Below are 12446 nucleotides of genomic sequence, written 5' to 3'. Positions count from 1 at the left end.
GAAGAGGTCATTGTCAGAAACTGTACATTGTGTACAAAGCTGAATAACACGCTCTGTCTATATTCATTTTTAGATGTAATAGGTCTACAATATTTTAGGTTAGGCTACTGACATGATGACTAATGACACTATTGGTGAGGTGACCAAAGGGATGTTGAAAATATGGTGCATATCAATAGATTTTATTAAAACCAAGAAAGAACAACAATGACGATCATGACAACCACGTGTAGCATCAACATAATAATAGCAAGAATATTACAACCCAAAACAACGTGTTTCTCATTTAAAGTTATAATTTTGGCAAAGATAGTTTGTGTAAATAGGTAGGCATTCTCATTCGGGATATCAAAAACAAATGACTTATTAGAGCTCACTATAGCAAACATGATAGCATTGGCAAGAGATAATTGAACCGTTCGGCTGTTAATTAACTTAGTGTTAAATATGCAGCATCACTTCAGTGCATCCATCACAAACTCAAGTCCCACCCCTTTCCTGAACTTTCATATACTTTAATGTAACAATTCAACAAAACACCCAAATCTTGCATACCTATTTTGTACTGTACACTCTCATACATACAGTTGAAGTCGGAAGTTTACATACACTTAGGTTGGGGTCATTAAAATTTGTTTTTCAACCACTCCGCAAATTTCTTGTTAACAAACTATAGTTTTGGGAAGTCGGTTAGGACATCTACTTTGTGCATGACACAAGTAATATTTCCAACAATTGTTACAGACAGATTATTTCCCTTATAATTCACTATATCACAATTCCAGTGAGTCAGAAGTTTACATACACTAAGTTGACTGTGCCTTTAAACTGCTTGGAAAATTCCAGAAAATGATGTCATGGCTTTAGAAGCTTCTGATAACAAAGGACATTGTGAAGATGCTGGAGGAAACAGGCACTAAAGTATCTATAACCACAGTAATGAGTCCTTTATCGGCATAACCCGAAAGGCCGCTCAGCAAGGAAGAAGCCACTGCTCCAAAACTGCCATAAAAAAGCCAGACTACGGTTTGCAACTGCACATGGGGACAAAGATCATACTTTTTGGAGAAATGTCCTCTGGTCTGATGAAACAAAAATAGAACTGTTTGGCCATAATGACCATTGTTATGTTTGGAGGAAAAAGGGGGAGGCTTGCAAATCAAAAAACACCTCAATCCTATAGAACATTTGTGGGCAGAACTGAAAAAGTATGTGCGAGCAAGGAGGCCTACAAACCTGACTCAGTTACAACAGCTCTGTCAGGAGGAATGGGCCAAAATTCACTCAACTTATTGTGGGAAGCTTGTGGAAGACTACCCAAAATGTTTGACCCAAGTTAAACAGTTTTAAAGGCAATGCTACCAAATAGTAATTGAGTGTATGTAAAATTCTGACCCACTGGGACTGTGATGAAAAAAATCTAATCTGAAATAAATCATGACTATTATTCTGACATGTCACATTCTTAAAATAAAGTGGTGATCCTAACTGACATAAAACAGGGAATTTTTTACTTGGATTAAATGTCAGGAATCGTGAAAAACTGAGTTTAAATGTATTTGGCTAAGGTGTATGTAAACTTTCAACTTCAACTGTACCTACCCCTCTCTCCCTACCAGCTCCCTTGCTCTACTTGCCTGCCTTCCCTCTATCGAGCCACCCCAGTAAAAGCCCCCTGGGCAGCAGAAGCAGTAGCGTTGGCAGCTGCCTGGCGTACAGCCTGATTGGACATCACTCCAGTGGCAAACTCAGCCTGAGCCTTCACGAAGCTGGCACCGGTCTGCCTGTACAGAGAGTGGACCTGGAGGGGAGAGGAAGACAGGCTTTGATACATGATACATAAGGGCAATTCCACGGTAACAGAGTGATGCCAAGACTCAGTTTTTCACTTTAAAAATGTACAGTTGATGTCAGAAGTTTACATACACATTTGCCAAGTACATTTAAACTCAGTTTCACAATTCCTGACATTTAATCCTAGTAAAAAATCCCTGTTAGGTCAGTTAGGATCACCACTTCATTTAAAGAATGTGAAATGTCAGAATAATAGTAGAGAGAATGATTTATTTCAGCTTTTATTTCTTTCATCACATTCCCAATGGGTCAGAAGTTAACATGCACTGTATTAGTATTGGGTAGCATTGCCTTTAAATTGTTTAACTTGGGTCAAACGTTCCGGGTAACCTTCCGCAAGCTTCCCACAACAAGTTCGGTGAATTTTGTGAAGTGCACCAGTCTCTCCTGCAGCAAGGCACCCCCACAACATGATGCTGCCACCCCGTGCTTCATGGTTGGGATGGTGTTCTTCGGCTTGCAAGCCTCCCCCTTTTTCCTCCAAACATAACGATGGTCATTATGGCTAAACAGTTCTATTTTTGTTTCATCAGACCAGAGGACATTCCTCCAAAAAGTACAATCTTTGTCCCCATGTGCAGTTGCAAATCGTAGTCTGGCTTTTTTATGGCAGTTTTGGAGCAATTGCTTCTTCCTTGCTGAGCGGCCTTTCAGGTTATGTCGATATAGGACTCGTTTTACTGTGGATATAGATACAGTGCCTTGCAAAAGTATTCGGCCCCCTTGAACTTTGCGACCGTTTGCCACATTTCAGGCTTCAAACATAAAGATATAAAACTGTATTTTTTTGTGAAGAATCAACAACAAGTGGGACACAATCATGAAGTGGAACAACATTTATTGGATATTTCAAACTTTTTTAACAAATCAAAAACTGAAAAATTGGGCGTGCAAAATTATTCAGCCCCCTTAAGTTAATACTTTGTAGCGCCACCTTTTGCTGCGATTACAGCTGTAAGTCGCTTGGGGTATGTCTCTATCAGTTTTGCACATCGAGAGACTGCAATTTTTTCCCATTCCTCCTTGCAAAACAGCTCGAGCTCAGTGAGGTTGGATGGAGAGCATTTGTGAACAGCAGTTTTCAGTTCTTTCCACAGATTCTCGATTGGATTCAGGTCTGGACTTTGACTTGGCCATTCTAACACCTGGATATGTCTTTTGCAGACTACATCAGGTTTTCTTCCAGAATGGTCCTGTGGCTCCATCCATCTTCCCATCAATTTTAACCATCTTCCCTGTCCCTGCTGAAGAAAAGCAGGCCCAAACCATGATGCTGCCACCACCATGTTTGACAGTGGGGATGGTGTGTTCAGGGTGATGAGCTGTGTTGCTTTTACGCCAAACATAATGTTTTGCATTGTTGCCAAAAAGTTCAATTTTGGTTTCATCTGACCAGAGCACCTTCTTCCACATGTTTGGTGTCTCCCCCAGGTGGCTTGTGGCAAACTTTAAACGACACTTTTTATGGATATCTTTAAGAAATGGCTTTCTTCTTGCCACTCTTCCATAAAGGCCAGATTTGTGCAATATACGACTGATTGTTGTCCTATGGACAGAGTCTCCCACCTCAGCTGTAGATCTCTGCAGTTCATCCAGAGTGATCATGGGCCTCTTGGCTGCATCTCTGATCAGTCTTCTCCTTGTATGAGCTGAAAGTTTAGAGGGACGGCCAGGTCTTGGTAGATTTGCAGTGGTCTGATACTCCTTCCATTTCAATATTATCGCTTGCACAGTGCTCCTTGGGATGTTTAAAGCTTGGGAAATCTTTTTGTATCCAAATCCGGCTTTAAACTTCTTCACAACAGTATCTCGGACCTGCCTGGTGTGTTCCTTGTTCTTCATGATGCTCTCTGCGCTTTTGACGGACCTCTGAGACTATCACAGTGCAGGTGCATTTATACGGAGACTTGATTACACACAGGTGGATTGTATTTATCATCATTAGTCATTTAGGTCAACATTGGATCATTCAGAGATCCTCACTGAACTTCTGGAGAGTTTGCTGCACTGAAAGTAAAGGGGCTTTTTTTTTTTTTTTTTGCACACCCAATTTTTCAGTTTTTGATTTGTTCAAAAAGTTTGAAATATCCAATAAATGTCATTCCACTTCATGATTGTGTCCCACTTGTTGTTGATTCTTCACAAAAAAATACAGTTTTATATCTTTATGTTTGAAGCCTGAAATGTGGCAAAAGGTCGCAAAGTTCAAGGGGGCCGAATACTTTCGCAAGGCACTGTGCTTTAGTGCCTGTTTCCTCCAGCATCTTCACAAGGTCCTTGCTGTTGTTATGGGATTGATTTGCACTTCTCGCACCAAAGTACGTTCATCTCTAGGAGACAGAACTTCCTGAGAGCGGTATGATGGCTGCGTGGTCCCATGGTGGTTATACTTGCATACTATTGTTTTTACAGATTAATGTTGTACCTTCAGACATTTGAAAATTGCTCCCAAGGATGAACCAGAATTGTGGAGGTCTACAATGTTTTTTCTGGGGTCTTGGCTGATTTCTTTTGATTTTCCCATGACGTCAAGCAAAGAGGCACTGAGTTTGAAGGTAGGCCTTGAAATACATCCACAGGTACACCTCCAAATTATGTCAATTAGCCTATCAGAAGCTTCTAAAGCCATTACATAATTTTCTGGAATTTTCCAAGCTTTTTAAAGGCACAGTCAACTTAGTGTATGTAAACTTTTGACCCACTGGAATTGTGATATAGTGAATGATAAGCAAAATAATCTGTCTAAACAATTGTTGGGAAAATTACTTGTGCCATGCACAAAGAAGATGTCCTAAACAGACTTGTCAAAACTATAGTTTGTTAACAAGAAATTTGTGGAGTGGTTGAAAAACGAGTTAATGACTCCAACCTAAGTGTATGTAAACTACCCGACTTCAACTGTATGTCAAACCAAAAACAATGACTGCAAAGTTAAACAAACCATACAACTCTATGCACTTGGACTACTTTTTAACAATTTTCACTGAATAAAAAACAGTGCAGATGCCATGTTTGGTAACAGAATGATAGCACAAACCATCATTCCGTTATCAAATTTAGCATCCTCACTGTTTTCTATTCAGTGGAAATTGTTAAAAAGTAGTCCAAGTGCATAGAGTTGTATGGTTTGTTTAACTTTGCAATCATGGTTTTTGTTTGACAATTAAAGTGAAGAAACTGAGTCTCAGTATCTCTCTAACCATGGAATTACTCATATCTCAACACCATACTCACTACCGATCTAAAAGCAATACTGTAAATAATACTCTGAAAACTCAAAACAATGACTCATTCCTGTGGATGATTCTAAATATGTTAATTGACATACTGGGTCAAGATTAAAAAGTCTTGAGAAGCTGAGTGTCTATGTTGTAGCCTTTTTACCCTCATCCTATTTCTTCCTCCACCATGTTATACTTGATAACAGGCCATTGTCTACCTACTGTAATTACTCCACACTGTCCTGATTTGCCCTAGCATACAATACACTTTAGCCTGGTTAAACCAGGTTAAGTTCCCCTCCCTACTACGCCTTCATTTCAGGTTTACCCTCTTGAGCATGACGACCCCAATGGCAGCCTGGGCAGTGAATAGGATGGCATTGAGCATCATGATCACACCAACAGGCACGCTAGTCTTCAGAGCAGCCAGACTCACTATCCAGCCGCTGAGCAGAACCGTGAGGGAAGGAGAGAGGGACAGTCACAAAAAGAGACATAGTGGGAGTGTGAAGAAGGATAGGTGTGAGGAATGTACTGTATAGGAGATTTAACATTATGAAAAGGTTAAGTAAAACTACAATAGTAATTGTAACAGTCGTAAGATAGTCCTAGACAATGGTTGGCTTGTTCGTGGCACATACCTGAAACCCCATCCAGGAATGCCAATGGTCATGATGACATAGACAATCACTTGGATGAAAAAAATGAAGAAGAAGGCGAAGAAGTTGAAGGAACTGTCACTCCTGAAAGGAAAAATGCATTTATAGGTTCACTTAACCTGATATAAACAGAAGGAATCTAAATAGATCTGTTTTGTAATGATAAGCCCCTAAATTAAAATTGTCCAATAGTATGCACCTGAAGGCTTTGTACACAGGCCTGTACCAACAGACGAAGGAGCAGGGGGTGAAGAGGAGGACCCAGAGGATGGCGAGGCCCAGCCCAACACCACCAGAAGTGTCCACACAGAACAAACTCAGGCAGGAAATTAAGTTAAATGCCAGTGTGCAGGCAGTGACTGGGAGAGGGGGAGAGAATGAAGACAAACGGAAGAACGTATGATGGGTGAAGTGAGGAGGGAGAGCAAGTGAGTGAATGAGAGCATGAAAAGTGAGGGGGAGAAAGGGAGTGAAAAGTAGAAAAGGGGGGAAAGAGAAAGGAGATAATGGAGGTTATAGAGATGCAGACCAGAGATGGATAGGTATGTAGGCAAAATAAGAAGAGAAAGGTAAGGAGGTCAGAACTACAGTTTGGATACTAGAGCACTTTAAAGTTGCATTGGAAGGGAAAAGGATAAAGGTACACTGACTGCACACAGGTCCACTTTTTGATTATAATGTATCACTTTTAAATTGGTCTAAATTAATTTGAGAAATCTCTACTTTTTAACATTGTCATTAACTATTAGGTAACATTCTTAGCTGCTAAACATTTTCATTAATAATTTAATCTGAGCATTACTATCATCATTATTTCATGTAAGTGTTACTTGTTACAGATGACTTAGCCAGCCAGGCACAGACGGGGAAACTCACACATCCAGTAGTAATACATGATAGAGACAGTGCGTTGGAAGCTCTGGCTGATCTCCATGTTGATGTCTTGGTAGAAGCAGGGTCCCACAGGGCAGAAAGTGGGCAGGGGAGGCCAGTTATTCTGACGAGCTGACAGAGAGATGAGGCAGTTAGGAACCAGCATAGGGTAATCCTCCCACCTCAGATCTTCCCTTCATTAACACAACCACCACCCCCCTCCATTATTTCATATCAGACTTCTGGATCCACTTTTTCCTCTGAAACCAATCTCCATCATCACCACCACCTCACTCTCTTACTGGCTCCAGGGCCAAGGGCGTATGAGTTCAGCTCCCTCTCCCTCCTCTCCAGCTCACGGGCTTTCTTCTCCAGCTCTTCCTGCTTCTTCAGGAGTTCTGCTGTGGTGGCGTTGACCGCTGTCTGCTAATGGAGAGAGAAAAGGACAACGTCAGGCTTTAATGCAGAGCTGAATATAGCTCCATATACCTTAGTAGATACAGTAGATTAACTTGATTTAGTAGAAATTAGTCTGATAAGTTCAGGTGCTCCATGTCAAGCTAGTAAATAATTATGGGGAAATGGAATTATCACACAGAGATATGACTTGCTTGTCTATGAGTATAATTAATAGCTGTATAGGGTCTGTTCTAGAACCTGCACAGGTGACTCGTGAGAATTGTGTCATACATATGGAACAAGTACCTGGGGGGTGAAGGAGGTGCCATAGTTGCGGGGCTCTGTAGGCGTAGTCCTGCTGGGTGGGGTTGTTGCAGGAACAACAGGTTGGGGGGCAGATGGGGAGGTGGCTGCATAGGCTGGTGGTGGGGGCTAGAGAGTGCATGACAATAAGAACTCGACCTATATCATTACCAATAACGTTTATAATGATCACAAACAAAGAGTGGCTTAGTGCATATCCCCAAAAAATTGAAAGAAGTGGTGCATCCTGGCATGTTACCACGTCCAATTGCTTGGAATGTAGTGGTATTCCTGCTACTCTGTTGAAGCACAAACCATACTGCATTACTATTACTGCATATACTTAATCTCCAAAGCAGTCGTATTCTGAAAAACACATAACTACACATCTCTTACCCCATTTTTATTGTCAAATGGGTTGTAAAGATCCAGTGTGGCATACTCAGTGTTGCTGCTGTGTTGAGTCACTGCAGGGTCCTGACATAGACAAGATAAACATCACCAACAGAACATCATAAAAGCAATCACTCTCTGGCTACGTCATAGAGATCCTCTTCAATTCCTATTAACATATAATTTTATTCGACCTGCTAATTCTATGGGTTACATCCTAATGGCACCCTATATGGTTCAGTACTTTCAAAAATAGTACACCATGTAGGGAATAGGGTCTCATTTAGGAAGTAGCCTTGATCACATAATTATCAATAGGGCAGCTTTCATTCAATGAGCCCTTTGGAACATGTTTTAATGTACAGCTACTAAATAGATTCTTCGAATAGCCTGGGTTAGAGCAGGGAGAAAGTAGCATCACATGTCATAAGTAACAGCACGTCTGCTATTACATTAGTGCAACAGGCGAAACATCAAACACCTTTCTCATCAACATTGTAGCTAAATGAATAAAATAACAGTAGCTAAATATTTGCTGTTTGCATTTCATATATATTATATATATATATATATTTCACCTTTATTTAACCAGGTAGGCCAGTACTGCCCCTGAACAAGGCAGTTAACCCACTGTTCCTAGGCCATCATTGAAAATAAGAATGTGTTCTTAACTGAATTATCTAGTTAAATAAAAGGTACAATAAAAAACATTTTTAAAGAACAAGTTCTCATTTACACTGCGACCTGTCCAAGATAGAGCATAGCAGTGCGACAAAAACAACAACACAGAGTTAGTTACACATGGGATAAACAATATCACCTGGAATGGGTTGTGGGCGTCGCCTGGTTCCGAAAAACTTGTGTATTTTGACATTTTTTTACAGAAATTGTGTATGCCCTGCCTACTCTGTTCAAATATAAAACCTATCTACTGACACTAGGCTAACAGTTAGCCTCTGAAATAACTGGAAACAGGCTGTTGGCTATCTAGCTAGTTATTTTCTGCTGACTTGGTTAGCTAGCTAACTAGCAGTAGCAAGCCACAGCACCTCCCTAGCTTAAAACAACAAAATAACAGTTCAGATGTTATGACTGTATCAGGAGTGTCATCGTCTAACTAACCGGTTATTAATAGATGTCAGTTTAAGATGTATTGCCAAATATAACACAACTGTAACCTATCTAGAAAGCTCACATCATAGCAAGATCGCTGTCCTCGTTCTGTTATCAACCGAAAACGTTGCCACAATCTATCAAGATATTGCCGAAAATGTGTATCTATTTATTTAATTGACTTGGCTAGCTATATCCTTGTTTATCAGTTAAAGCCGTTTCTCCTTCAATAGTATTTCTTTTGGCGGATTCCCTTTGTTATTGCCTGCAAAAAATTGGCCGCTGTACAAGCGAACGTGACCCAGGAAGTAATATCATGTGACTGCGGCGACAGAAGAAGCACGTGCGAAGTGAGGGGGCGTGTGCTTTTGTGAGTGGCCAAAATGATACCCACCGCATTTTCGAACGCTTCTATTAGCTGATGTACAGTGCATTCGGAAAGTTTTCAGACCCCTTACAAAAAAAGATTGCCGTTTTGAAACTGCAGTGAAAGTGCAGTAACTACAGTCAACTGTGGGATTTTGGACGTAATAACTGCAAAGTAACTGCAGATATGCTGCAAAATTACTGCAGTAAAAAAACGGTGTTCTTTTACACGCAGTTTTTGCAACATACTCCAGCTATATACTGCACTCTGACTGCAATCTATTTTTTTTGTAAGTGACCCCTTAACTTTTTCCACATTATGTTACGTTACAGACTTATTCTAAAATGTATTTTAAAAATCGTCATCAATCTACATCAATCTATTTTATTTTGGCAAATTTATATAAAATACAAAACAGAAATACCTTATTTACATAAGTATTCAGACCCTTTGCTATGAAACTCGAAAATGAGCTCAGGTGCATCCTGTTTCCATTGATCAACCTTGAGATGTTTCTACAACTTGATTGGAGTCCACCTGTAGTAAATTCAATATATTGGACACAATTTGGAAAGGCACAAACCTGTGGATGTCAGAGCAAAAACCAAACCATAAGGTCAAAGGAATTGTCTGTAGAGCTCAGAGACAGGATTGTATTGAGGCACAGATCTGGGGAAGGGTAACAAAACATATCTGCAGCACTGAAGGTCCCCAAGAACACAGTGTCCTCCATCATTCTTAAATCGAAGAAGTTTGGAACCACCAAGACTCTTCTTAAAGCTGGCCGCCTGGAGTTCCTCTATGGAGATGGGTGAACCTTCCAGAAGGACAACCATCTCTGCAGCACTCCACCAGTAAGGCCTTTATTGTAGAGTGGCCAGACGGAAGCCGCTCGTCAGTAACCGGCACATGACAGCCCGCTTGGATTTTGCCAAGATTCTCTGGTCTGTTGAAACCAAGATTGAACCCTTTGGCCTTAATGCCAAGCGTCACATCTGGAGGAAACCTGGCACCATCCCTACGGTGAAGCATGGTGGTGGCAGCATCATGCTGTGGGGATGTTTTTCAGCGGCAGGGACTGGGAGACTAGTCAGGATCGAGGGAAAGATGAACGCTGCAAAGCACAGAGAGATCCGTCATGAAAACCTGCTCCAGAGCACTCAGGATCTCAGACTGGAGTGAAGGTTCACCTTCCAACAGGACAATGACCCTAAGCATACAGCCAAGATAATGCAGGGGTGGCTTTGTGACAAGTCTCTGGATGTCCTTGAGTGGCCCAGCCAGAGCCCGGACTTGAACCTGACCGAACATCTCTGGAATTACCTGAAAATAGCTGTGCAGCGACTCTCCCCATTCAACCTGACAGAGCTTGAGAGGATCTGCAGAAAAGAATGGGAGCTATTCGCCAAATACAGGCTTGCCAAGCTTGTAGTGTCACACCCAAGAAGAATCAAGGCTATAATTGCTGCCAAACAAAGCACCTTTACTGAGTAAAGCGTCTGAATATTTATGTAACTGTTTTTATTTAATGTATTTATTTATACATTTGCAAACATTTCTAAACCTGTTTTTGTTTTGTCATTATGGGGTATAGTGTGTAGATTGATGAGGGAAAACAATAATCGCCTTTGGAATAAGGCTGTAACGTAACAAAATGTGGAAAAAGTCAAGGGGTCGGAATACTTTCCGAATGCACTGTATCATGGCAAAATACACAGTATCCCCAAAGATAGTTCTATCTGTAATATTACTGTCTTGCTAACGTGCCTGGTCCTTGTATGCTAAACTAACGAGAGAAAAAAACACAATTGATCCAAATGGTTGCCCAATCAGGCAGGCTAGATGCAGTTATTTCGAAATGAACATGCATTCAAAACACCAGGCTTTTGAGCGGTTATTCAAACAACGTAGGCTTTTCACTGCAGTTTACAGCCTATGGGCTACCTATGATTTTGTTATCTGATCAACTTTTATTTTCTTTCACCGTGTAAATTGACTGGAGTTACATTTGAAGTGCCCATCCAAGAACGCTCAAGGTCATTGGCCACAGATAAAATGTCGACAAATCACGTTATATGTCCAGTAGCTTTGATTGGACTGATCATGTCAGTATCATACTTTAAAAATCTTAGCTAGCAGTCATCATCATGAATCAAGTCGACAATCCACTGGGAAGTCCTTTTTAATCCTTGAAGAGAAACTATAGATAAAAAGTATCACTGGTCATCGGCCATAAACATTACACACAAGATGGAAATTGCAAGATGGAATAGCCTATTCGAGGAAAGAAGCAGTCTTGCTCTTGCTAATTGCTTAATGTAAAACAGGCCTACAGCATAGAAAATGCATGTCGGTAAAGTTTCAAATGTACATTGAAGTACAGTATTACCTGCATTTGTCACTATGACAATGAACACATCCTGAGTGGTCTGAATCTGTGCGCTAGAGAGACCTCATGAACGGTCTTGCGTTACCACCTTATTATAATAGGCAGCATGCAGTAAGATGCATTAATCAGTTGATTTATAGGTGTAGGACTGTAGAACAATACACGATCAACTCTAGTGTGGATGCTCACCAACGTTTCATAGTTATGTAGCCTATAGTTTATCATTATCGTTATTGGCTTGATGGATGGCCAAGACCTCAACTCTGACACAACACAACTAACGTTAACGTTATCGCAACAGAACTAGCGTCCTAGTAAGTCTAGCTAGCGTTAGCGAACTTTAATTAAATAAATATAAAATTACATTACTTAACTTGTATACTCTATACATTTACTATTTCAAATAATTTATTCTGACAAGTTTGCCACCAGCTCGCTGCAGTAGGGAAGTAAAGCGGAAGTCGAATCCATCACTTCCTTTGTTTGGCTATGCCCATAGCAACGTTCGAAAATGAAGTGGCGATAAACCCCGGATTGTGACGCTAACTAATGGCGTTTGAGAGGCTTTGAAGCCACCGGTAGGCGATAAAATGAAATACAATTTTATCGGTCACATACACATGGTTAGCAGATGTTAATGCGAATGTAACGAAATGCTTGTGTTTCTAGTTATGACAGTGCAGTAATATCTAATAAGTAATCTAACAATTCCACAACAACTACCTAATACACACAAATCTATTTGCACTCCCCAGTAGCAGCAGTCCTCCATAGGAATGAATGGAATTCTACTGTATTTCAATTAAATGTTTGTAGGACAAAATTACAATAAGTATTTTTGTTGTTGTAGAACAGTAACATTAGTAACCTCTAAG

At 40.5% G+C, this 12446-nt stretch overlaps 1 protein-coding gene across 6 annotated transcripts; it reads right to left on the bottom strand.

The window, feature by feature from the left end:
* Positions 1-166: 166 nt before the first annotated feature.
* On the bottom strand, positions 167-12040 carry scamp3 (secretory carrier membrane protein 3). Of its 6 annotated transcripts, none has more exons than XR_016493678.1 (9): positions 8523-9153; positions 7706-7786; positions 7313-7438; positions 6902-7033; positions 6611-6739; positions 5934-6093; positions 5717-5818; positions 5404-5521; positions 167-1801 (listed from the first exon to the last, which is right to left on the bottom strand). XR_016493678.1 is itself a non-coding variant. In XM_090228245.1 (9 exons), exons 1-9 carry the CDS (start codon positions 11575-11577, stop codon positions 1649-1651), a joined length of 999 nt encoding a protein of 332 aa, XP_090084371.1. In that variant the 5' UTR covers positions 11578-12040; the 3' UTR covers positions 167-1648. The 6 variants fall into 6 exon arrangements, 4 of the variants coding, with proteins under 4 accessions (XP_090084371.1, XP_036827109.1, XP_090084370.1 ...); XR_016493679.1 differs by having other exon boundaries at positions 6902-7030; positions 8523-9144; XM_090228245.1 differs by lacking the exon at positions 8523-9153 and adding an exon at positions 11572-12040 and having other exon boundaries at positions 6910-7033.
* Between the last annotated feature and the right edge of the window lie 406 nt (positions 12041-12446).

Source organism: Oncorhynchus mykiss, chromosome 30, assembly GCF_057628025.1.
Source record: "Oncorhynchus mykiss isolate SJ-2025 chromosome 30, ASM5762802v1, whole genome shotgun sequence".
Taxonomy (NCBI): domain Eukaryota; kingdom Metazoa; phylum Chordata; class Actinopteri; order Salmoniformes; family Salmonidae; genus Oncorhynchus; species Oncorhynchus mykiss.
This window is presented reverse-complemented; position numbering and strand designations above follow the sequence as displayed.

What these genes read in the sequence shown, in the direction of transcription:
- scamp3 (XM_036971214.2), bottom strand. Translation starts at nt 8,576, where the DNA reads ATGTCAAAATACACAAGTTTTTCGGAACCAGGCGACGCCCACAACCCA. An exon ending in CATGTATTACTACTGGATGT is followed by an intron (nt 6,094 to 6,610) that starts GTGAGTTTCCCC and finishes CCCCTCTCCCAG; the next exon opens with TCACTGCCTGCACACTGGCA. An exon ending in GGGTCGTCATGCTCAAGAGG is followed by an intron (nt 1,802 to 5,403) that starts GTAAACCTGAAA and finishes TCTCCCCTCCAG; the next exon opens with GTCCACTCTCTGTACAGGCA.